This window comes from Callithrix jacchus, chromosome 6 (assembly GCF_049354715.1).
Source record: "Callithrix jacchus isolate 240 chromosome 6, calJac240_pri, whole genome shotgun sequence".
NCBI classification, from domain to species: domain Eukaryota; kingdom Metazoa; phylum Chordata; class Mammalia; order Primates; family Cebidae; genus Callithrix; species Callithrix jacchus.
In genome coordinates this window covers 7,907,194-7,932,537 of record NC_133507.1, presented here as the reverse complement: position 1 = coordinate 7,932,537, position 25,344 = coordinate 7,907,194, and the positions used below count along the sequence as shown (strand labels likewise).

Genomic DNA, 25,344 nt, shown 5'->3' with positions numbered 1-25,344 from the left:
CCACTTGCTTGGGTACCACAGAGATACACAGTCATCCCTGCCTTCTTCACATTTCATAGAAATCACTAAGAGCTTACTAAAAACTCAGACCCTGAGACCTGACTAACACACGGCGAGTGAGTGAGTGAAGCTGCGGGATCAGTTGTGTTGTACAGCTGGAATCAGCTGAGCAGCTCTGGTGCAGTCTTGTTTTTTTGTTTGTTTTTTGTAAGGGGGAAGACAGGCTTCAGGTACTAGATTCTGGAGAACTAGGTTTCATTTGTTGGTCTGTAGTTGAGTGTGAGAAATGTATCCTCATTCTCAGCTCAGATAGTTGGTCATATAATGATTCTCCAGACTTTTGAAAGTGAAAGAAAAATGCTACTGATAATTATGTGGGCTCAGGGGCAAACTGGGACTGTCTTAGGCATATGATTGCTGTCACTCACTCGTATTTGTGTTTCGAAAAGCCTAATGCACTTGATAATGTCATAAAGGAGAGGTCTGAAAGTTAAAAAAAAACAAACCTTTCTTAATGGTATGAGGGTGTCAGTTGGAAAGAAAGTTTAAAAATATATATTTTTTAAATACAAGAAGTGTGAAGCACCTTTGAAATTGTTAGATGCCAGCAGGTCTGCATTGAAATAAAGCAATGAGTTTTGATAGAAATACAATATTCTGAGGAAATACAAGACAATTATATCTAAATATCCGTATTTGCCCATAATTGCAAAGCGTTACAGACAGCAGGTTACTCAAGTGTAAATGACATCATCTTCTTTTCTCTCATAGGTGATCCTAAAACCTGGCAAAACAAGTGTCTTCCTGGAGATCCAAATTATCTCGTTGGAGCAAACTGTGTTTCTGTCCTTATTGACCACTTTTAACTCTTGAAATACAGGAACTTGATTGAATAATGTGAAACTGGGTCAAACTCACTAAATCTAAATGGAACCACTCTATCAAGTATTATACCTTTTTTAGAATCGAGACTACAATTTGTTAGTATTAAGTATTTGTTTGAACTGAGAAAGATTAGTGAGCATGCCCCGAACCATGGTCAGAAAACATGCTACACACTGCATGTTTGTGATTGACGGGGACTACTGGTATTGGCTAGAGGTTCAAAGATATTTTGCTTTGTGATTTTTGTAATTTTTTTTTTTTTTTTTTTAGCATCACTGCTTAACTTCACATATTGATTTCCGTTAAAATACCAGCCAGTAAATGGGGGTGCAGTTGAGGTCTGTTCTTTCCAAAGTACACTGTTTCAGACTGTATTACGGCCCTGGCCTAGCATACATACACATTTTATTTTATTATGCATGAAGTAATATGCACACATTTTTTAAATGCACCTGGAATATATCAGCAGTGTTGTGGATTTAACAGAAATGTACGGCAGGGGGATTGGTAACTCTGGGGGAGGGTGAAGTGAAGACAATGACTTACTGTATATGAAAACACATTTTTCTTAGGGAAGGACACAAAAGCATGTGAGACTGGTTCCATGGCCTCTTCGGATCTATAATGTAACCATATCACCACAGACATACTAACCAGCAGGAATGCCTTACCCTCATGTTCTGAATTCCTAGCTTATTCTTGGTGTGTGTTACTAAGTTTTTATGGCTTTTGTGCATTATCTAGATACTGTATCATGACAAAGACTGAGTAAATTGTGCATTTGGTGGTTTCAGAAACGTGTTATCACCCAGAAGAAAATAGTGGTGTGATTCGGGTTTTTTGTTTTTGTTTTTGTTTTAAAACAAGGGGCAGTGGTTATTTTCTGTTCTTTCTGGCTATGCATTTGAAAATTTTGATGTTTTAAGGATGCTTGTACATAATGCGTGCATACCACTTTTGTTCTTGGTTTGTAAATTAACTTTTATAAACTTTACCTTTTTTATACATAAACAAAACCAAGTTTCTAAAGGCTACCTTTGTATTCTCTCCTGTACCTCTTGAGCCTTGAACTTTGACCTCTGCAGCAATAAAGCAGCATTTCTATGACACATGCAAGGTCATTTTTTTTTAAGAAAAAGAATGCACAGAGTTGTTACATTTTTAAGTGCTGCATTTAAAAGATACAGTTACTCAGAATTCTCTAGTTTGATTAAATTCTTGCAAAGTATCCCTACTGTAATTTGTGATACAATGCTGTGCCCTAAAGTGTATTTTTTTACTAATAGACAATTTATTATGGCACATCAGCACGATTTCTGTTTAGATAAATACACCACTACATTCTGTTAATCATTAGGTGTGACTGAATTTCTTTTGCCATTATTAAAAATCTCAAATTTCTTAATCTGCAAAATAAAACTTTTTAAAATAAAGTGCTGGTTTGGTCTGTTTGCCCAGTTTTCTAGTTTCATGCAGCTTTATAATCCTGTTTTAAAATCCTGCACACAAATCTGTATCACCTAACTTCACCTAGCACCTTGTCAAGTCTGTTTTCACCTGCAGAGTCTGTCCCCATGGGCAGCATGTACAGATGGATGGGCAGTGCTCATCTGAAGGGCTCAGATCGAAGCGGGAGAGAAGGACCTGGAGGCAGAGTGGGAGAAAGCAGCAGGCAGAAGTCCCCAGCATGGGTAAACACATGTGCGTTTGTGTGTGTGTGTTCGTGAGGACCCGTTTGAATATGGTTTTATTCTCCAGATACGTAGCATGGGCATTGATAAATGTAACTACATTTGGGGGGAAAAAATGGGCTTAATGGGCATAAATATTCCATTTTGGATACCCTACTTATGTCACCAGCACCCCTGTTGACATTGAGGTTATTGCTCTAGTTAGCATAATCATCTTTGTGGATTGAATCCATCTATGTGGATTTTGTTTTGTTTCATCTTTACTAAGGTATCATTTACATATCGTAAGTTACTCTTTTTAAAATGTATAGTTGAAACTGTGGCAAACACTTACAGTTTATTTACCACAGTTAACACATAGAACAGTTTCTTTATCTTCTCAAATCCTTTATGTTCAGCCCCTCCTCCAGCCCCTGGTAGGTTGATCTCTTTTCTGTTTCTGTAGTTGCCTTTTTGACGGTGTCATCTAAATGGAATCATACAATATGTCACCTTTGAGGCTGGCTGCTTTCACTTAGCATGATGCATTTGAGATTCGTGGACGCTGCAGGTTCTTTTTTATTGCCAAATGGTGTGCTCCATTGTGTGGCTGTACCAGAGCTTGCTTATCCATTCCCCAGTTAAAGGAACCTCTGGGTTGTTTTCCAGGTTTGGGAGGTTATTCATAAACTGCTGTAAACATTGGCATACAGGTTTTTGTGTAGACATTTCTACATTTCATTTGACTTAGTGTGATGTCCAGTTTATCATCAGTTTATTCTTTCATCGATTATGCTTTTGTTAGATCTGAGAAATCTTTGCATAGCCCAAAGTGTAAAGATTTCTCTCATTTTTCTTTCAGAATTTTGAAAATTTTGTATTTATGATCCACTTTGAGTTAATTTTATGTATTATATGTGTTGAGTTTTTCTGTTCCGGTTTTTTGTTTTGTCTTTTTTTTTAATAGATGGAATCTTGCTCTGTCGCCCAGGCTACAGTGCAGTGGCGCGATCTTGGCTCACTGCAACCTCCGCCTCCTGGGTTCAAGCAAGTCTCCTGCCTCAGCCTTCTGAGTAGCTGAGATTACAGGCATGCACCACCAAGCCCAGCTAACTTTTTGAATAGAGACAGAGTTTCACCATGTTGGTCAGGCTGGTCTCGAACTCCTGACCTCATGATCTGCCCGTCTTGGCCTCCCACAGTGCTGGGATTATAGGTGTTAGCCACCATGCCTGGCCAGTATTCTGTTCTGTTTTAAATGTGTTCTTACTGTAAACAGATACATATATTATAAGGCCTAAATATGACACTTCTCATTTAAATAAATTAGGGAAACAGTTTATTGTGAAAGGGACCCAACTCGGCAAGTCTGTTGTTTGTCCCTTCCAGTTTTTGAGTATGTGGCATGAATACCTGGTCAGGTTTAGATACGTAGAGCCCCTTCCCCTTCATAAGGACATTTCTGTTGTCTAACCATCTTCCCAGGGCACCGAGCATGGTGCAGTGAGTTCATTCAGATGGCCAAGCTTTGTCAGAAGTCTGCTTTTCCCCTCTACTAACATCATACTCAGCAGAAGGCATAGTGAACATCCACTCATGCTGCATTCAGTTCCTCTTGACCTCTGCGCAAATAGTTGATGCAGTACACAAGGCACAGTGCAGATGGAGATGACTCAGGTGAGACACAGACTTTGACACTGGGTGGCTTCTGTCTAGACGGAGCAGTTGGCTAGAAAGGGATGTAGCAGCAGATGCAGGAAGGCCACTAGCCGGCAGATGGGGCAGGAATTTTCAGTTTGCCTTGACTTGCAGTGAAAACCGTTTACTGGATAGAAAGCCAAGATGTTTTCTGTCCAGTTTGCAGAAAGCATACCAGAGGATCGTGTGCACAGATGTATCCTGAGACTTGTGACTGCGGCTGCTGGCAGCCCTACGGTGAGTGACCCTGCACTCTGTTCCCAGGCTGCTTCACCAGGTCACCCCAGATGGAGTATGGGAAGACCCGTAGTGATGTCCTGATTTTTACAGAACCACGTTGCTGTCTCATGATCGATTTGATGAGCAAAAACTCAGTGACATTTTTGACTCAATTACCTACTCATGTGTGCTTTCCTTTCAAACTACTTCACAGTGAAGGTGCTATTACCCAAGATGCAGAAATGCCATTTGGTTTGGAGTTGGGGGTTTTTTGGTGGTGGGTGGGGGTGGGAGTGGGGATTCACTAAGAAGGTATATATTAAACTTGCAAGATTTCTAATTCAAAATTAAAATGGATAAAACTCTAAATGTTTGTTTTCCATGTCTACTGTGTAGGTAATGAGGGCTTTACCAGTGGCCATGAAGGTGCCCCTAGCGCTTGTTTCCCCCAGCTGATGAGTGATCACTCAGGTTAGCCAGAGATTGACACAAATGAGGTGCTCAGAATAGATCTGTAGCAACTGAGATGAGCCTTCTATATCCTGGCACGCTCCCTTCCCTCCCTCTGCAGCATAGGCTGTTCTGAGGGAATTGTGTTCACAGTTGTCTAGGAAACCACATGCCAATAAAGACTAAAAATTGAGTTTCACTGCACCAAGTTTTTTGCCTACTGGCACAGTGCCAGGTGTGGAAGATGTGTAAGGTGTCGTGAGACACAGCAGAGCCCCCCATGTGGAACGTCCTCCTCTGGCACTCGCCCATGAAAAAATAGGAAGAGGTGGATGCGCGGGTGGTGGTTTCAGTGTGTTCGTGCCTTGGCTTGTCACCAGAAAGTTTTCAGGCAGTTTGATCTGTTTGTCCACAGTCATCTCCTGGTCTTAGGTGGATCTGAAAACATTCGGGTATAAATCATTTTATACGCTTAAAAAACAAGGAAGGAAAACGTGGAACCTGATGTGGTCAGTATGCTGCTGGTTAGTGTTGAGGGGTGTGCCTGGTATTCACCCTAGCAACCCTTCGGTTCTTGTCAATGGGGGTGTGGCCGAAACAGGCTGGAATGAGGGCAGTGGGGTTCCTAGAGAGGATTTTGAAGACAGGGGTTTCCCAGAGCACTTCCGAGAATGAGCGTCTTCAGTGTTGGATAAGGACAGCTTGAGGATGAGCAGGAGCTAGGCGGAAAGGACAAAGCTTGAGACCTGAGGAGCAGCCCCCGTCTTGATACCTACCGAGTGGAAGTTGCAGTTGTAGTGAGAAACTACGGGCTTTCAGAAACATTTGAATCTGAGTGATTTAAATCAAAACTGAGTGTCTTAGCAGCCTGCTCCTTACTAGAGGGTACGTGCAGAGAACAGTGCTAGGGCTGCGTTGGTTTCTTTTTGTTTGGAGATAGAGTCTCGTTCTGTCACCCAGGCTGGAGGGCAGTGGTGCAATCTTGGCTCACTGCACCACCACACCCGGCTAATTTTTGTATTTCTAGTAGATACAGGGTCTCACCATGTTGGCCAGGCTGGTCTCAAACTCTTGGCCTTGGGTGATCCACCCACTTTGGCCTCCCAAAATGCTTGGGATTACAAGCATGAGCCACTGCGCCCTGCCCATTGGTTTCTTCCTGATAGGCCCAGGGAGGAGGGTGGAAGCTTGGTCAGTAGGATCCAGTGCTGCTGCCAGTAGGGGACAGGATTTGGTTCTTATGTATTTGATTTTTTTTTTTTTTTTTTTTCTTTTTTTTTTTGAGACAAAGTCTCACTCTGTTACCAGGCTGGAGGTCAGTGATGCAATCTCGGCTCACTGTAACCTCCACTTACGGGGTTCAAGTGATTCTCCTGACTCAGCCTCCCAAGTAGCTGGGACTACAGGCACCGGTCCCCAAGCGAGCTAATTTTTGTGTTTTCATAGAGATGAGGTTTCACCATGTTGGCCATGCTGGTCTCGAACTCCTGACCTTAGATGATCTGCCCACCTCAGCCTCCCAAAATGCTGGGATTATAGGCGTGAGTCACGGTGCCCGGCCATGTTTTTGAATATTTCAACACAGTTGAAGTGCTCCCACCAAGCCTTGAGGAGTTGCTCCCCAGTTTTAGCAACCATTAATGTGCCACATTTATGACAGCACAAACTGCAAATTTTCCAGGGACCCGTCTTGGACCTGAGTCCTCTTGAAACACTTTTGTGGCCTTTCCAAGGAAGACAACAGGAGATGCAGGGTGGGCACCAGGAGAAAGTGGAAAGTGGGTCAGCGTCCAACGTCTTGATGACATTGTGGGAAAGAGGCGAAGAACCCTGTTCAGGGAGGACAGGGCTACACCAAAGTCGCTCGCCTCAAGTCAGGGAACCAGGAGAGCGCAGCCTCCAGCCCGTCACAGCCCAGCAACATGGTGTTCACCACCCAGGTAGGAGAAGGGTTTGTTTTTATTTTTTTTTAGCATATTTTCACACCTAGTTGCAAGGATAACACAGCGTTTGCCAGGATAATACAGAGAACTTCCTTCTGCCCTTGACCCAGACTCCCTAAGTGTTACCAATTTTCCACCTGTGCAGTGCACTCTAGGTAGGTAGATAAGTAGGTTGGGTATTGTAACCAAATGCCATAGACTGGGTGACTTAACAGGCACTTTCTTATACTTCTGGAGGCTGGAAGGCTGCATGGTCAGTTTCTTGTAAGGGTTCGCTTCCTGACTTGTAAACAGCCACCTTCTCTCTGTCCTCACTGGCCTGTCCTTGATACATGTGCATGGAGAAGGTAGACATGCCCTCTGGTGTCTCATAAGAACCCTGATCCTTTCAGATCAGTGCCCACCCTTAGGACCCCATTCAACCTCAGTTACTTCCTTAGAGACCCCATGTCTAAATGCAGGCACAGTGGGGGTTATGAATTTTAGGGAACATAAACCTTTCTGCCTGTAACAGTATTCTGAAACATCTGAGCATACGGTTGCAGAATGATGCGCAGTTCCTAACAACAAGGGTGTTCCATAACTGCAGTACACTTAGCGTCAGAAAGCGTCACAACAGTTGACTCTGGCTTCATGTATTTTTTCTCCTGGCTCTATTTCTCATTGTGTGAAGTCTGCACTAGTCTTTATTCCTTCCTCCTGTTTGCTTTGGGTTCCGTTTGTTCTTTTTCTAAGTTTTGAAGGAGGAACGAACCTTGGTTTAGTGATTTCAGATATTTTTAAAATAGGCATTTTAAAGCTATAAATTCCCTCTAGACACCGTTTAGCTGGGTTTCATAAATGTTGATATTTTTACATTTCCATTTAGTTCAAAATATTTTCTATTTTCCTTGTGATTTCTTAACCCCTGAGTTATTTGCAAGTAATTTTTAAATTTTTCAAATATTGGGGGCTTTCCCAAATATCTTTCTGTTGGTTGTAATTAACTGTATTCTGATGGGAAAACATAGTGTTATCAGATAAACATTGTGTTACCTGAATCCTCTTCACTGAGACTTTTTTTGTGATTGTGTACAAGGTCTCTCTGGAGAATGCTCCATGTGCTCTTGAAGAGAATATGTATTCTGTTGTTGGGTGGGGTGTTCTGTAGATAAAGGATCAGTCAAGTTGGTTTTGGTGCTGTTCTTCAGGTCTTCTGTATCATTGCTTGTTTTCTGCCTAGTTCTCTCAGTTACTGAGTGGGGTATTGAAGTCTCTGACTTACTGAATTGCCTTATTCTTCCTTCAGTTCTGTTAGTTAGGTTTTACATATTTTGGAGCTCTGTTGTTAGGAACATGTATGTTTATAATTGCTGTATCTTCCTTATGCCCATTATGAAATATCCCTCTTTGTTTCTAGCAATGTTTTCTGTCTTAAAGTCTATTTTAACTGATATTAGAATAGCCACTGCAATTTTCTTGTGGTCCTTTTTGTATGATATCTTTCCATTCTTAATTTTAATCTATTTGGGTCTTTTAATCTAAACAGTGTCTCTTTATACACAGCCTATAGTTGGATCTTGTTTTATTACTATCTGTGCCTTTTGATTGGAGTGATTAATCCACTTATATTTAATCTAACTATTGATATGGTTTAATTTCTTCCTGCCACTTGTCTATTTAATGATTATTTGACTCAGGGTTTTTTGTTCTTATTTCTCCTTTGTTGCTGTCTTTATTCCTAGAGCAACCAATTAAAACAAAAAAGAATGAAGCAATAAAAAAATAAAGGAATTAAAAGCATACTATAAAATAACATAGAGCATATAAGAAATGTAGGAATTTCCTAGTACGCTTGGGTTATATTCAGGTTATCTCCTGGTGTCATTTCTTTTCAGCCTGAGGGACTTCTTTAGTATGTTTTATAAGAAAGATTTGCTTGCATTGAATTTCCTCAGTCTTTGTTTTATCTTCACTTTTGAAGGACAGTTTTGCTAAAGAATTTTTGGTTAATATTTTTTCTACAGCACTTTGAGTGCGTCATTTTAATTCTTCTTCACTTGAGACAGCTGTTAAACATAGTTCTTCCCTTGTGTGTGATGAGGCTGTGAGGTTTTTTTCCTTCTCTGTTTTGAAATTTTATTTTTGTCCTTCAACTCTGTATGCATCTAGCTATGGATTTCTTTCTGTTAATCATATTTGGAGTTTGTTATGCTTCTTGCTGTGTCCCAAATTTGGGACTGTCTTGCTGTTTGTTCAAACATTTCTTCCCTTTCTTTTCACTCTGGGACTTTTTGTTCATTTTCTTTTCTTTCTTTAATTTGGATGGGTTTTATTAATCTGCTTTCAAGTTCACTGATTCTTTCTCCTGCCAAATCAAATCTGCTATTAAATCCCTCTAGTAAATATTTGTTATAGTACTTTTCAACTCTAGAATTTTTTTACAATCCCTGTTTATTGATAGTCTGTATTCGATGAGTCATTGCTCTCATACTTTAGTTTTTTAAAAACGGGCAGGGCACAGAGGCTCACACCTGTAATCCCAGCACTTTGGGCAGGTGGATCACCTCTCAGGTGTTCAAGACCAGCCTGGCCAGCATGGTGAAATCCCCCAAAAAAAATAGCCAGGCATGGTGGTATGTATCTGTAGTCCCAGCTACTCAGGAGGCTGAGAATCAAGAACCTGAGAGGTGGAGGTTGCAGTGAGCCGAGATTGTGCCACTGCACTCCAGCCTGGGTGACAGAGTGAGACTGTGTCACTCCAAAAAAAGTGTCAAATAAAAAATGGTTTCCTTTAGTTCTTAATTTTATCAAAGCTGCTTTGAAATCTTTGTCTACTAGATTCAAACATCTGGGCCCCATCAGACAATGTCTATTGCTAGCTTCCTCCCCACTCACTAACCAACCAGGGATCACACTTTCCTGTTTCTTTGCATGTCTCATAATTTTAAAAACCGGACGCTTTAGGTAATATTGTAGCAACTCTGGATTCTACTCCTTCCCCTCAGCCCCAAGGGACTGTTGCTGTATTTTTGTGTTCATGACTTCACTGAAGAACTCCGATAGAATCTGTCTCAGTCTCTCCCTCAGCGTGCAGCCACTGATGTTTCTGCTCAGTTTAAGGTTTTATTGTTTTTGTTTTTGAGATGGAGTTTCACTTTTGTTGCCCAGGCTGGAGTGCAAGGGCATGATTTTGGCTCACCGCAACCTCCTGGGTTCAAGCAATTCTCCTGCCTCAGCCTCCTGAGTAGCTAGGATTACTGGCATGCACCACCATGGCCAGCTAATTTTGTATTTTTAGTAGAGACGAAGTTTTACCATGTTAGGCTGGTCTTGAACTCCTGATCTCACGTCATCCACCCACCTTAGCCTCCCAAAGTGCTGGGTTTATAGGCATGAGCCACCATGCCTGGCCATTTTTATTTTCAAGTCTATCTTCTTAGTAGTTGCCTGTGGCTTAGCGTGTGTGGTCAGCCAATGATTGGTCAAATGGACTTAAACACCTTTAACCAGTAAGGCTTCCACGCTTCGCCAGTGGATCTGTGTGTGGTTTAGGGAATGCATTTAGAGTTCAGGCAGTGCACAAATGTGCCCCAGCTTTCACATTTCGTCAGGTTTCACATCTCCTCTGGACAGGCACAAGGCCTCACATTCAGCCAGAGATATATAGTCAACCCTTGGTTGCCACAGGGGATTTGTTCTAGAACCCCAAATTTGGTTCCAGAGATATTGAAACTCGGCAGATAGCCAGTTTCCTTATAGAAAATTGAACAGTACTTGTGTTAACCTGTGCAGTCCTCTCACAGACGTCAAATCACCACTGTGCTACCTACACCTAACACAGTGTAAGTGCTTTATGAATAGTTGCCACACTGTATTTTGTGTTTGCATTTTTATTTTTATGGGTATTTAGTAGGTGTATATATTTGTGGAGTACATGAGCTATTTTGATACAGGTGTGTAATATGTAATAATCACATCAGGGTAAATAGGATATCCATCACCTCCAGCATTCATTGTTTCTTCGTGTTGTTAACATTCCAGTTATGCTCCTCAGTTATTCTCAAATGAACAGCTAATTACTGCTGACTGTAGGCACCCTGTGGTGCTATCAAATACTAGAGCTTACTCATTGTATCTAACTCTGTTTGTGTACCCATTAACCTTTCCGATTTCTTATGTTCCCCCCAAAACTGTATTATTATTATTTTTGAGACAGAGTGTCCTTCTGTCACCCAGGCTGGAGTGCAGTGGCACCATCTCAGCTCGCTGCAACCTCCCCCTCCCAGGCTCAAGTGATTCTCCCACCTCAGCCTCCCAAGTAGTTGGGACTACAGGTGCATGCCACCATGCCCAGCTAATTTTTATATTTTATATAGAGACAGGGTTTCACCATGCTAGCCAGCCTGGTCTTGAACTACTGGGCTCAAGTAATCTGGTCACCTTGGCCTCCCAAAATGCTGAGACTATAGGCGTGAGTCACCTTCCCTCGCCATTTTTTACTATTGTCGATCCATGGCTGGTTGAATCCACAGAAAGGGGGCTGACTCTATAGACAGCTAGGTCTCTGCAGTCTCTCCTGGGTGTTATGCACAGCCCTGCACACAACCTGGCCTTCCAGACTGCCATGGACATGTGGGCACTTACCAAGGCCCACTACGGTTCTCATTCTCCAAATCTCCCAGATTTCTGACTAGTCTGCTGGTCTGATGTTTGCCCAACTCCAGTTAGGACCTGAGGCTAGCTACAACATTGGCCTTTCCCAAGACTGCCACTAGACCTGCTTCAAATCCAGCCAGCCCCAGCACACAGTAAAGCTGCTGGGCCCCATGGCTTCCCCTGCCTAGCAGATCTCCAGAACGGGGTGGGGGTTGGGGAGAAGTGGGGCTAGAAGAAGCCCAGGCAAAAACCCCTTTTCTCACACAAGGGTTTTCTTTCTTAAGCAAACGTCTGAACGTGCTGTATGCTTTTGGCTGTTTTGCAGTCCTGGACTGGTGGTTCCGTTTTGCTGATACCTTTTAGGGAGAGGATTTGCTAAGCTCCTTACTCTGCCGTTCCAGCTCCAGCCTTAGGAAATGCAACTTGCATGCGTGCATCTGTCTGCTCATATTCCACTTAGTCGTTTGGCTCATGGACACCCTGTCTAGCACTTCCCCTCCGTAAGATCCAGCGCAGGGTCCACAATGCTTGCAGGTCCATGTGCCTTCAGTCTCCTTCAGTCTCATCTGAGCCAGTTCCTCAGGCCCGGGGGGGGTTCAACAGCAGTGAATTCGATTACTCCAGGAGCAATAGGTTATTAAAACCCGTTTGGTGTACATTTCACATATGGTCCAATTCAGAAATGCTTCAGGAGCACCTGCTATCCTCTAGACAATGTGGTGACAGGACCCTGACCTGCCCAGGGAAGGTTCCAATGGTCTGCACGGTCAGCATACAATGTGGCAACCCTCAGCAGGGAATGTGGGGTCTTAGGAGGTGCTGTGGGTGCCAGGGGCTGCAAACAGGAAGAGGCGGGGCTAAGAGCCGGGGAAGCACCTACCTCTGACTTCCTTCCGAAAAGCAGGTTCCCGTGGGGTCCAGTTCATGGGATGCCAGCTTGAGATCCCAGGCCAGTGTCAGAGTCCATTTAAAGATGAGAAACTTTTGGTAGGCTGAGCGGAGGATTGGTTGAGACCAGTGGTTCAAGACCAATCTCCAACATACAGAGATCCTGTCTCTTAAAAAAAAAAAAAAAAAATTTTTTTTGAGATGAAGTTTTGTTCTTGTTGCCCAGGCTGGAGTGCAATGGTGCAATCTCAGCTCACTGCAACCTCTGCCTCCCAGGTTCAAGCAACTCCTGCCTCAGCCTCCCGAATAGCTGGGATTACAGGCACTTGTCACCACACCCAGCTAATTTTTAAAAATATTTTTAGTAGAGACAGGGTTTCACATGTTGGCCAGGCTAGTTTTGAATTCTTGACCTCAAGTGATCCACCTGTCTCAGCTTCCCAGAGTGCTAGAATTACAGGCATGAGCCACTACATCCAGCTCCCACCCCCACCAAAAAATTTTAATTAGGTGGGTATGTTGGCACACGCCTGTAATCCCAGCTACTCAGGAGGCCGAGGCGGGATCATGGATTGAGCCCAGCAGGTCGAGGGTGCAGTGAGCCTTGATCATGTTACTGCACTCCAGCCTGGGCAACAGAGCGAGTCCTTATCTCAAAAACAATGAGAAACTGAGGCACAGAGCATCCCATTGGCTGACACACACATAGAGCTGGGCAGAGCCAGGGCAGACACCAGGATCCCCCGACTCCCAGCCAGTACTCTTAAGATGCCAATCAGAAGCACAAAAGAGCCACACGTGTGCCTCCTGTCATAGCCAGCAGGATTCCTGGGGGAAGACTGAGGCAGGGCAAGACTTAAAATACAACTTCCCAGTCCCAGGGCAGGTCCCAGCTGGAGTTGGGAGGAGGATGTGAACTCGCAGTGGGAACAGGACCCATCAGTGTCCACCTAAGTGGAAAGTCTCTGTCTCTGCAGCCATGGGCTGGGGCCATGAGCCTGGAAGAGCCTGGTCTTCCCCTGGACAGGTACCCTCTGGCCCTTGCTGTGTGTGATGAGTCCTACAGCCTTACCAGCCTCAGTTTCCCCAAGCATACACTGGGGGGCCATTAAGGAAAAATGGGTGGAAATACTCCAAGGCGTGGTCACTTGGGTTTCCCAGTGGATGCAAGGACAGATCACCAGGAGGGTGGAAGGGAGCCAAGGGGCCTAGGGCCTATGAGTGCCCTAGGCCCCTCTCTCCCTATTCCAGGGTGCAGTTGAGGAGGGAACTCTGCAGGCTGGCCGGTCAGCCTGTGCCCACACTCCCACCTTCTAGAAAGACAGGCCCCTGCCTGGCAGCACAGGGCTGGGCTGGCATGGTAGATCTATTCCCTGACTCCTCACGAAGGGCTGGGTTCTCTCAGGAGCAGGAGGTATCCACAGTCCACTGCTCACAGGACCAGGCTGTGACCATCCCAGAGAGGAAGGGCTCCAGCCCTCGCAGACCCAAGCCTTGGAGGAAAGTGGAGCGGGGCAATGCAGTGCTGGACCGCCGGCTCACACCTTCCCTCCCCCTCCCCTCCTCCACGCATGCTCCACCCCTCCCTTCCCCTACTCTTATCCATGCATGCTGCAGCCCAGTCACTCCTCTCCCCGCAGCGTTCCGGCAGACCATGATGATAGCGTCTACTTTATGGAGCAGCTGCATGGGTTTACAGCAGGCCTGCTCTCGTGAGGTGCTGGTAAGTGTCATCCCTGTGTCAGTGGCTTTGTTATGTCAGTTCCTAGCAGAGTCACTAAAAATCCCATCTGCAGAATCAGGGTCACGCCAGCCTGGCCTTTCCCCCAGCCGCTGGTGGGCCCTGGCATGGGTGAGGCCCTTCGGTGTCACGTGGCGTTGCTGAAGCAGAGCCCAAGCCTGAGGCCCAGCCCCTAGAAACAGGCAGCCAGGCCCCCGAGAGAGTGTCTGTAGCTGCCTCTTTGAAGAAGTGAGGCCAGAAGCGTCAGTGACGTTCTTCAAAAGGAAGTTTGAGACCACGATCTGCAGAGCCGAGAGCAGCAAAGCCAGGCACATGACAAGCAGGTTGATACAGGGAAGTGGCCATTGCTTTGAAAACTGAAACCAAGCCACCTCCTTAGCAGGCACAGCCCCCGAGTGGCTTCAGCTCCTCTTTGCCATGTGTGTGCCCGCTGCAGGTCAGCTTCTCCTCAGTGATCTTGGTTGCAATTTGGAGGAGCAATGCATCTCCATTTAGTGTGAGACCAGGAGAGGACGATCGGGTTTTGGGGCCAGGCTCAGCGTCACCAAAGGCAGGTGATTGTTGTGGGAGGGTGGGGTTCTTTCACTTGTTTCAATAAATTCCCCAACAGTTAGTTACCAGCTGGTGGTGACACCACATGGCAGAGCATGCCTTCCCCTCCCAGACCACACCTGCCTGCCAGGCTGACGGGACAGGACGCACCCACAGGTGCAGGGGGCCTCCCTCCCAACAAGGAAGCCCCAGCCCATGCTCACAGTTGCCTAAAAACCTGAGGCAATGCATGGCAGAGCGTACCTTCCTCCCAGGAGGGCACAGCTGGACATCCCTCTCACCCCTGGCCTTTAGTGGGGCCAGGTGATCCACGCCACCCCTCACTGTGGCTCATTCCCAGGCCCGGCCCTGAAAAAGCCTCCCATGCTGTCCTCCCCGTTCTTCCCTCCCTGACAACAGCCCCACCTGGGAGCAGGAAAGGAGGGGGCAGGAAATGTGGGTTCAGTCTTGGCGGGAGCACGCTGACTGCACACTGGAGTCCCTGCTGGGATGGCCTGAGCAGTGCTCTGGGATGCTGCTGAGCACACTGGCCTGGCCCACACCCCCTTCCAGAGAGTGTCAGCCAACCAAGAAAAATGCCTCCCTGCAGAGCACATCTGCACATTCTGCTGGGGCAACATGAACCCTGAGCTTGGGTTTGCTCAGCGTAGGCTGTCACTTCCTGGTGACCCTTGGCCACATAGAAACTCTCACCTGGGGAAACGAGCAGGTCCATGCCAGGGGCTCACCCTGCCACAAGCCACACCTGCCTGCCAGGCTGACAGGACAGGACCCACCCACAGGTGCAGGGTGGCTCCCTCCCAACAAGGAAGTGCCAGCCCATGCTCCCAGCTGCCCAAGGGCCTGGGGCACTCGTGTGCACGACCACTAAATCATTCCAACTCCAGCGCAGCATCTGGGGGAAGTCACGCAGTGCCTGCCAGCCTTGGTGAAAGTGACCATGTACTCAACTGAGATACTGGGTCCATGACCCCAAGGGGAGCTCATTCTGGTGGCTGTGGGCACAGAGGCTCTGAGCCATCCTGCCACCTAAAGGGATGACCCTCTCATTTCCCGCACTCTGAGAAAAGGTCGGCCTGTGGCCCCGTCGTGGGCTTCTCAAGCCTTGGCACAAAGAACTTAGAACTTTTCAGTACAACCAATGGCTTACAAGAGCTTAGAGGCAAAATTCGTGTTTAGGGCAATTGTTAGCAGCTTGGCAACATATTTCCTATTTGCCTTTGCTGTTATTTGAACAACTGCTATTACCTGGAACGGTTATTCCCTCCTGCTGTCAGGGAATTTTTTTCTCTGGATTAGGAACTAGACTGACCAGGGGCTTCAGGCCCAGATAGGTCATTTTGGAATGACCAAAGGGTATCATTGGTGGCCCCTTTAAGAAAATATCCTGTTTTGTCCAGGCGCGGTGGCTCACGCCTGTAATCCCAGCACTTTCGGAGGCCAATGTAGGAGGATCACCTGAGGTCAGGAGTTCAAGACCAGCCTGGCTAACATGGTGAAACCCCGTTTCTACTACACATACAAAAATTAGCCAGGTGTGGTGGCACATGCCTGTAATCCCAGCTACTTGGGAGGCTAAGACAGGAGAATTACTTGAACCTGGGAGGTGAAGGTTGCAGTGAGTTGACATTGCGCCATTGCACTCCAGCCTGGGGGACAAGAGTGAGATTTCATCTCCAAAAAAAAAACAGAGAAAAAATATCCTATTTCCAGAAGGCCCTGGAAACTTCCCCTCCCATGCACAGTCAACTAAATTGGCAAGAATTCTGCCTACTCGGCTGATAACTCTCTTGGATGGTGACTGTTACTTGCAGGTGTGCTCTCTCCCCACCTTCCTGCTTCCTCTGTCTTATTTAATGTTCAGGAGCCAAAAGAGTGGAAAACAATTAAGAGGCAACCTCAGCCTTGTCCACCCTAGTGAGGTGGTCAGACCCTGCTGGCAACGGCAGCCATTTCTCTCGGATGACCACTTCAGCCTTCTAGATGATACTCTCTGCAAACATTATAATTCTTGTCAACGTACTGCAATTTGAATTTCATGGAAGTTCTACATTTTTTGCTAAAATGACTCATTTCCCCGATGCAGGAGGATGATGAATACCCTACAGATGGCAGCCGCTCCTGTTCTCAGGAGCCTTGTCGTTAGGAAGAAAAGGATAAAAACCCCAAACCGGTTATCTACTGAGCAATCCTGAGCTGCTCTGGAAATGTGAAAGGCATTGGGAAGAAAAAAAGTGTCACCAATTCTGCTGGGAAGGGGCCAGGGTGTGGGTGGGGGGTGCAGGCAGGGCTGACTTCTCACTCTCCCCTTCCCTCCCTGGCAGGTCCATGCTGCACTCCTGCCCTTCCTCTAACGTCTCCTCGTCCTTATCTGTGGATCTTCCTTCTGCTCCTCTGCAGCTGAAGCTTCCTGAGGAGGTAAAGGAGTCAGAGCTCTGCTGACCTTACAGGATCCCCTTGTTTCTGTGTTTCCTGTGCAAAGCCCTTCACATGACCTGCTTGAGACCTTTCCTCAGTCTAGTCTGACATCCCACAGGGGACAGGGTAGACCCCAGGAGGGAAGGGCTGGCTCTTCTCTGGGATCATGTCAAGGGGACCAGAGCTGCTGGGGCTCGACCTTGTCTAAAAACAACACAGAGCAGGGCAGAGCCATGCTAGGGTAAGAAAGGAAAGCAGAGTCCTCGTCACACTATTTGAGGATGCCTGGATCTAGCTGCGCCTGAAGCATTCCTCGGGTATGCCAGTTATGCAAGACAGTCCCTTCCTCTTCTGGGGGCGAGATCTCTATCACTGAGCTCCAAGCAAGCAGACGTAAAACCCAAAGGCTGTCAGCACTCGGCTTGGAAATCAACTCTGCCTCCAGCCTGTGTTTTGGGGTTTCCAGTGTGGAGACACACATAGGCTACTGCTGGTGTGCTTACATGGTGAGCTTTCGTTTTCTTACTCCCCGAGGTTAGGTAAGGGCACAGGTCTCAGACACCTGCACATGTATTTGCTCCCTAGCCACACACTGAAGATTTCAGTGTGAGCTTGAAGTGTTTATGATACGGCAGCAATTGCCACCTCCACCTCCCAGGCCACAAAGGCTGGCCGGCAGGGAGCCCCAAGCTCTGGGACTGCCACCCCATGCTGGCCCTCCCTTCCTGTCACTGCCAGCCGCCATCCTCCTCCCCTACAGGCCTCCTTAGCTCCTGGAATGCTCCGGTCACTTTGCGTTTGCCAGTCCCAGGTCTCACTCTGCAGCAGGCGGCACCATCCCTGCTCCTCACCCTGGGACCTCGCCCCTCACCTTCTGACTCCAAGTGGGTCTGACCTTGTGTGGCAGGGCAGGGAGTGAGGGTAGCTACAGGAGGCTGAGAGCAAGAGGGCAAGGCGACTGTTCTCATGCCACCCTGGGTCTCCCCGCACGTGGTCCCCGCAGGGTGACCGGGTGGCAGCACCCTCCCATGAAGCCCATGCTCTGGCCTAGCAGCCCCCTCTTACCCGGAAGCTGCCCCTGTGGCTGCTACCTACTCATTTCTCCAGGGATCTGTTCATCTGACATGAGGTCCTCAGCCCCCTGTTTTTGCTACAGGGATCCTGGCCAACACACCTGTTGTCAGGCAGCCCCCTGGGCCCGCAGCCATCACTCCACTGCCAGCCTGCCTCCCCCGCCACTGCCCCCAGCAGGCCTCCTGTCAGTGGAACCTGTTATTTTCCCTGGGGTCTCTCTTCCTCCCAACCACCTTACAAGTCCATGAGGTGATGACTCTGGTCTTCCCAGAAGCAGCCCCCTCTCCCTGGATGCTTTTCCCTCTTACCTGGGAACAACGTTCTCACTCAACTCTCCCTTCCTCCATGAAGCCCTCCCTGACTGAGGCTAGGGGCCGACCCCCTGTGGAGTTGACCCCACCCCTCCATGTGCACCCTAGACACCTCCATCTTCTGCTTCCCAGCCGCTCGCCACATCCCCTGCCTGACCTGCACACAGACAATGCCCAAGCAGTGCTCAAGTCAACGGATCCATCTGTTAGCTAAGGCCAACACTAGAGAAAAGCACCTAGGTTGGTTTTAGAAACGATTATTCTAAGATCAAAGTGCCACATCAACACATTACCTAGGAAGGAGAAGAAATGTTCACATATCAAAAGTCATTATTAGCTTGGATAGGAAAAGAAGACATGGCCACCAGCAATTCTAAAATAAGTATCTCTGAAATGCCACGCAGCTTCCTCCTGTCCCTCTGAATCACCATTCATTCTTCCTGGCTGCCCTGGGCTGAGTGCTGAGGAGGCCTAGCATCATCAGTGCTGGCAGGAACGCCTGTCCATTAGCAGCATTCCGCACACGGGAAGATGCTGCAATTAGATTGAGCTATCAGAGGGGTTTCCATCAATCTCTCGGCATTCTGCTTAATGATCCTCCGCTATCCTTTCTTCCCTTTGCAGGCAAGAGCTGGGAGACGTTTTGTAGACCAAAAGCGCTTTGTTCTGCAGAGCGCTTTCCGCCTGTGTGGGAGAACGCCCTGGCACATCAGGAGAGGCCATGGGTGTGTGTTCATTATGCACTTTCTCCTGCAGACCTCCAAGAGTCCCGAGCCTCCCCCACCAGTTTCCATTTGCACTGACCCCATTCACCCGTAGCTATTTTATACATGCTCCTTGTAATCAAACCAGAACTGCTTGGACAGCTGCATGGCTATTTTGGGGCTTCTAGGAGACTGAGGAAAAAAAATCTTATTTTCAACAGTCCACAAGGATGTGACATCATTCTGAAAAGTCAGGCTGGCTGGGCTCAGTGACTCAGGTCTGTAATCCCAGCAGTTTGGGAGGCGGAGGCTGGAGGAACACTTTAGCCCAGGAGTTTGAGACTAGCCTGGCCCACATAGTGAGACCCCATCTCTACCAAAAGAAAAAAATTAAGAGAGTAAGGCTTTCCAGGAGGCCAACCAAGCAAGTGTGATTGCTCTGTGAACCGTGAGAGACCAATTGTGCGGCATTTACAAAACCCCCGCTGGGACTCAGCACAGCGCCTTTCCTCCAAACAGTAACTCCGGCAGGGGCAGAGCGAGGCACCTGTGAGGATGCTGAAGGGCACAAACAACTTTGCACAAACAACTTTCGTTTGTTAGCTTTGCTTTTACCCCAGGTGGGAAAATCCTGGCCACTTCCTACTGGTTTTCCATCTTATATCTCCCCCTCCCCTCGCGACGCCCCTCCTCTCGGCATTTTCCTGGGAACTGCTCGGGACAAAGCCCAGGGCCCTGCTGCGTGTGCAGCCTCCCAGGCCCTCCACACCAGCCTCCCTGTCTCCTCCTCCCGCAGCTCCCTTGCCCTGTGGGAAGCCTAGGCACTCACGCACCCCACAAACTCCTATCCTTCCATACCAGAACACCCCACTTTCAGGCCAGTAGTTTGAGATCAGCCTGGCCAACATGGCAAAACCTCATGTCTACTAAAAATACAATAAATTAGCTGAATGTGGTGCTGCGTGCCTGTAATCCTAGCTACTCGGGAGGTGGAGGCACGAGAATCGCTTGAACCAGGGAGGCAGAGGTTGCAGGGGGCTGAGATTGCACCACTGCACTCCAGCCTGGGCGACAGAGTGAGATGCTGTTTTGAACAAACAAAAGGATCCCTGCAGTGAACTGTCTCCTTCCAGCCCTGGGAAGCCATGGCAGCCAACCGTGCCCACTGCCAATTCCGTGCCACTGTGGGTGGAATTCAAGGCGGATGGGGGCTCCTTGGGGACACGGTGGCATGTGCTGCCTGTGATGAGGATCACAGCCTCTCCGCCTCTGAAGCTGGGAGACTCGCTGGGATCACCTGTCTAAACAGAGAGCCCAAGAGGAACCCAGAGACGTTGACGGGGAGTGAGTGGCTCAGATCTGGAGCCAATTTTTATGTTAAAAGGTTTCTCTTTTTAATAAAGGACCATTGGGACCCAGATGAGAAATGAAATGTTGGAACAGCAAAGCCAAAAAAAAAAAAAAAAAAAAGCCACCCTGCTGAGAAATGAAGAATGGGCTTGAGCTGCTTTTACTCAGACACTGGGATTTCTTCCCACACCAGCCAGTTCTCCAGCACCAGCTGAGTGTCCCATGATTCAATTCAGTTCTGACACTAACTAATGTCAGACTCAACAGATTCCAGGGCTCAGTCCCACAAGACTGTCTACATTGCAGATGCCAGTCACAAGTCTTAGGTACTCAGGGAACCTACACTTCTCTCTGACTTGGCTACAAAGTCAGGGCGTTTTTAGAATCCCCACCTCCCTCAGTTCAATAATCGGCTAGAACAGCTCACAGAAACCCAGAAAACACTTGTTTACTATTACCAGATTATTGCCATGGACACAGATGAACAGCCAGGCTAGGTCTGGAAGAGCCCTGAGCCCAGCAGTTTCTGTCCCCACAGAGTCAGGGTGTGCCGCCCTCTCAGCACATGGGTGTGTCTGCCAACCTGGAAGCTCTCCAGACCTCAGTGTTCAGGAATGTTTATGGAGTTTTCATGACATAGGCATGATTCATTAGATCACTGACCACTGGTAATTAACCCAATCTCCAGCCTGTCTCCTCTCCCCAGAGATTTGCCTCGAGTGGGGCTGAAAGTTCCAACCCCCCAGTCCTGCATTGGTTCTTCTGGGACCAGCCCTCATCCTGAAGCTGTTCAGGGGCTCCCAGCCACCAGGCATCTCAGCACAGAAAAGACATTCATTCATCTCACTGCAGAGATTCCAAAGGTCTTAGGCCCTCTGTGCCAGGAACGGGGACAAAGACCAAATACATGTTTCTTATTATATTACCAGGCTTCACATTTTAACCTTCCCTAGGCATGAGGCCCTGGTTGGCTGAGGGTCCTCTGCGCCTGGGGTACTGGGACCCCTCACTACAGGCCCTCTGTGTAGGTTTCTTGGAGGGACCCAAGCAATTCTGTATCCCAATTTTTGTTTTCTTTAAAGAGAGCTCCTGGGTAGCATAAACGTCAGGCCCCACACATCCGCTTCAGTGTGTAAAATAGTTTGGCTTTTCTCATCCCAGAAGTGACAGCAGTGCCCTGAATGAGTTACCAACCCCCCGTCCAGAACCTCTGAACTGGTGGTACTGGAAGTCGAAAACATATTCAATTTCCAAGGCATCCTGTGGTCAAATACCTAGTCCTCCAAAGGCCTGAAACATCTTGTGAGTCAACCTCCCCCACCCCTCAAGGATTCCGTAGATCCCTGGGAATCAGCGCTGGATCCACTGTTCTGGGCAAGACCCTCCATGCATCCTGCCCCCGAGCCATTCACGTCTAGGCAGAGCGGGAACCCAAGCGCCCTTCTCTGTTGCTTACCTTCCGTCTCCCCTGCCTGCCAACCACACTGCTGCTGTCTCCCTTCAGTTCCCAGTCCCTAACGTGTACCCTGCCTTGCAGGTGAATTTGACAGGCTGCATTTAGCCTAGCTTAAAATGGCTTCAGAATAAGATACTTAAAATCTGCATGTCACTCCAGTTTATCATACATACAAGATGCAATAAACTCTCTTATCTTGACAGCTGAGCTGACATGGCTTCAGAATGAATAACATCTTGAAGTTCTGACTCATGATGAAAGCACACAGGGATTGCAGGGACAGGCTGGAGTGTCATTTTTAAGCACAGCCAACATGCTTTTGACAGGACAGACACACTGTGGGCTCGGCTCTTTGCTGCTCCGGACAGCCACTGCCACGTACAGCTAGTGCCTCATTATTTATGGTAATAGGGACAGGGATGACATGGATCATTGAAATCAGCATGCCATTAACAAATAAGATGCACTGGGGGAAGTAATTCAATCACCTCTCTCCAGGATCCTGGTTCCTTTTAAGGGAGCTGCTGGAAAACCCTCCACAGGTCCTCCCTTTGGGCCCTGCATGCAATGAATGGGGTGGCGGACAGTGTCCATTCCCTTCTTCCAGGAGCCTCCTGGGGAACCAGATAAGGATCACCTCTGGATAAGCCTTGGATGTGATGGGCAATTCCTTAAGAACTGTCTCTGTCCATTTTCTGTTGTATTTAATTGCCAAGTAATGAGATTTATTTCTTACAGTTCTGGAGGCTGGGAAGTCCATGGTCGAGCAGCTGCCTCTGGTGAGGGCTTCTTGCTGGTGGGAACTCTCTGCAGAGTCCTGAGGTGGTGCCGGCACACATGGTGAGGGGGCTGAGCATGCTGGCTCACATCTCTTCCTTTTCTTACAAAGCCACCAGTCCCACTCTGTGATAACACATTAAACCATTAACCTATCAGTCCATTAGTTCATGAATGGGTTAATCCATTCAAAAAGGCAGAACCCTTTGACCCAATCACTTGGTTTTTTGTTTTTTTGTTTTTTTTTTTTGACATAAGAGTCTCGTTCTGTTGCCCAGGCTGGTGTGCAGTGGCGTGATCTCGGGTCACTGCAACCTCTCTGCCTCTCAGGTTCAATCAAATCTCATGCCTCAGCCTCCCAAGTAGCTGGGATTACAGGCATGTGCCAGCACACCCAGCTAATTTTTGTATTTTTAGTAGACATGGGTTTTACCATGTCAGCCAGGCTGGTCTTGAACTCCTGACTTCAGGTCATCCACCTGCCTCTGCCTCCCAAAGTACTGGGATTACAGGCCTGAGCCACTGGCACCCAGCCCCCAATCACCTGTTAAAGGCCCCACCTCTCAATACTGCCACAGCAGGGATTAACTTTCAACATGAGTTTTGGAGGAGACAGACAGTCAAAGCATAGCAAGAACCAAGGGTTCAATGCAATTCCATTCCCTCCCCCTGAAGTAATCCCAGTAAACAGCATCCTTGGGCCTCACCGCAACTCTGTCTGTGTGAAGGTAACTTCACTATGCTTCAGGCCCCACTGAAAAACTAGTGGAAACCCATCTTTGGGGATGGAGCCTGAGCGTGGGAGAAAGTGTGTGTGTGTGTGTATGTGTGTGTGTGTATAAATGTGTGAGTGAGAGCTGTAGGAGTATGAGAGTTAAGTTGTGAGAATTGAGTATGAATGTGTGAGCATGTGTGTGAGCATGAGAGGAAGTGTATGTGTGTGTGTCTGAAAGTGTGTGAGGGTATGTGCATGTGTGTGTGAAAGTGTGAGACCAAGTATATGTGTGTATATGAGCAACTCGTGTGAGTGTGAAAGTGTGTGTGTGTGTGTAAAGCCATTTCCTTACCTAGAGGTCCTGTAGTGAGAGCCCAGGGCTAGAGGCGGCTGCTTGGTGGAGTCAGAAGAGACCCTCGGAGGCCCTGGAAGGAGCCCGAGGCGAGCCGGCCGTCCCGCTGAGCTCTGTCCTCCGCAGCTACGGCGTGCTCCACACCAGGTCCTTCCCGACTCCAGCTCCTCATCCTGAAGACATATACATGGAACGTTTACTTTTACTTTGTCTTTCTTTTTTTTTTTTAGGTAAGGAACCAAGGAAGCTTTACTAAAATCGGATTTCAAATGGAGGGGCCCTACTGTGCCTACTGGAGGAGATCAGGGAATAATAAATATTTCCTTCACTGAAAATTATCTGTTATTGCCAAACCTCGGAATTGAAGCTTATTCAGAAACAGACTTAAAAAAAAAATGTAGAACTGCCCCCAGGTACATATGCAGAAAAGCTTCAAGTCAACGTTTGGGAGGTTTTTGTTGTTGTTTTGTTTTGTTCTGTTTTTTTGAGACCGAGTCTCCCTCTGTCACCCAGGCTGGAGTGCAGTGGCGTGATCTTGGCTCACTGCAACCTCCTCCTCCCAGGTTCAAGCGATTGTCCTGCCTCAGCCTCCCGAGTAGCTGGGATGAAATTTTTGCATTTTTAGTAGAGACGGAGTTTCACCATGTTGGTCGGGATGGTCTCGATATCCTGACCTCCTGATCCACCCACCTCAGCCTCCCAAAGTGCTGGAGGAGGTTTTTAATATCGATTTGGGTTTTGTTCTAATGTTACTTAATGCAAACTATTGCATTTCACTGTAGAGCAGGAGGCTCCACATGGCTAAGGTGCAGCGCCCCGCGGCCAGGCTGAGGGGAGAACGCAGGGGCAGGGGGCCCGGGGCCCCGGGCTGAGGGGAGAACGCAGGGGCCCCGAGATGAGGGTGGGCGCGCTGCCCGGGTGCTGGGAGCAGAAGCGTCTTTTTTTATTTAAGTTACATTTTCTAATTTCAAAATATACACGTCAATTGAGTAAACGTATAAACAAGGACGACTACAGTTTGCAAATCTACTTCCCACCCCAGGTAGCACAGTTAATATTTTGGTGTATTGGCTTTGAGTCTTGCGTTACATCATTTTTTCTGGCATGGAACCACACTCTGTGGCTAAGGAGCCCATGGTTCTCCACATCTTCAACCTCCCGTGACATTAAACTTGCTTCCAGGGCAGCGTTCTGCACAGATTCCAGCCAGTGGGGAAGTCATGATTCCACTAAAGTTAGGCATTAAGTAATTAATTTTTTTCCATTATATCAATTTATAGTCTTTATATATGCGTACTTGACCCATTAGATAAACGTTTATCTCATTACAGACGTTACAACATAGCGGTTTTCCCTGCCCCACATCCAGAATACAGCATGAACACACAGCACAGTGAGAGGCCAGTGTAAAATTGACAGGCAACAGCCTATAACGGTCATAGCAGCCGGATTTGTCCCAGTGGTTCATATTTGTTGTTTGTTTTGAGACAGAGTCTCTCTGTT

General features: G+C 47.5%; 2 protein-coding genes and 1 long non-coding RNA gene across 34 annotated transcripts in view; 2 read left to right on the top strand and 1 right to left on the bottom strand.

Annotated features, from left to right (window-relative positions):
* TJP1 (tight junction protein 1) overlaps window positions 1-2,318 on the top strand; it is a 256,103-nt gene extending 253,785 nt beyond the window's left edge. For all 28 annotated transcript variants that reach the window (XM_035303668.3, XM_054258231.2, XM_035303666.3 and 25 more), the window contains one exon: window positions 772-2,318. In XM_035303668.3, the coding sequence (XP_035159559.2) occupies window positions 772-866 (95 nt within the window). In that variant the 3' untranslated portion in view covers window positions 867-2,318. The remainder of the gene's footprint in view (window positions 1-771) is intronic.
* LOC118154756 (uncharacterized) overlaps window positions 1,126-25,344 on the bottom strand; it is a 29,556-nt gene continuing 5,337 nt past the window's right edge. Inside the window, exons 2-4 of the long non-coding RNA XR_004744999.3 lie at window positions 23,842-24,014; window positions 22,734-22,900; window positions 1,126-12,560 (exon numbers count right to left, since the gene is read on the bottom strand). This is a non-coding gene — a long non-coding RNA (uncharacterized LOC118154756). The remainder of the gene's footprint in view (window positions 12,561-22,733; window positions 22,901-23,841; window positions 24,015-25,344) is intronic.
* Window positions 1,387-24,176, top strand: LOC128932494 (uncharacterized). 5 transcript variants are annotated; one of them, XR_008482376.2, is made up of 7 exons: window positions 1,387-4,232; window positions 4,413-4,490; window positions 6,604-6,862; window positions 14,032-14,114; window positions 14,569-17,102; window positions 22,736-22,837; window positions 24,072-24,176. XR_008482376.2 is itself a non-coding variant. In XM_078375959.1 (5 exons), exons 1-5 carry the CDS (start codon window positions 4,218-4,220, stop codon window positions 16,828-16,830), a joined length of 495 nt encoding a protein of 164 aa, XP_078232085.1. In that variant the 5' UTR covers window positions 1,387-4,217; the 3' UTR covers window positions 16,831-20,146. The 5 variants fall into 5 exon arrangements, 2 of the variants coding, with proteins under 2 accessions (XP_078232085.1, XP_078232086.1); XR_013536578.1 differs by having other exon boundaries at window positions 1,387-4,490; window positions 17,009-17,102; XR_013536577.1 differs by having other exon boundaries at window positions 1,387-4,490; window positions 16,771-17,102.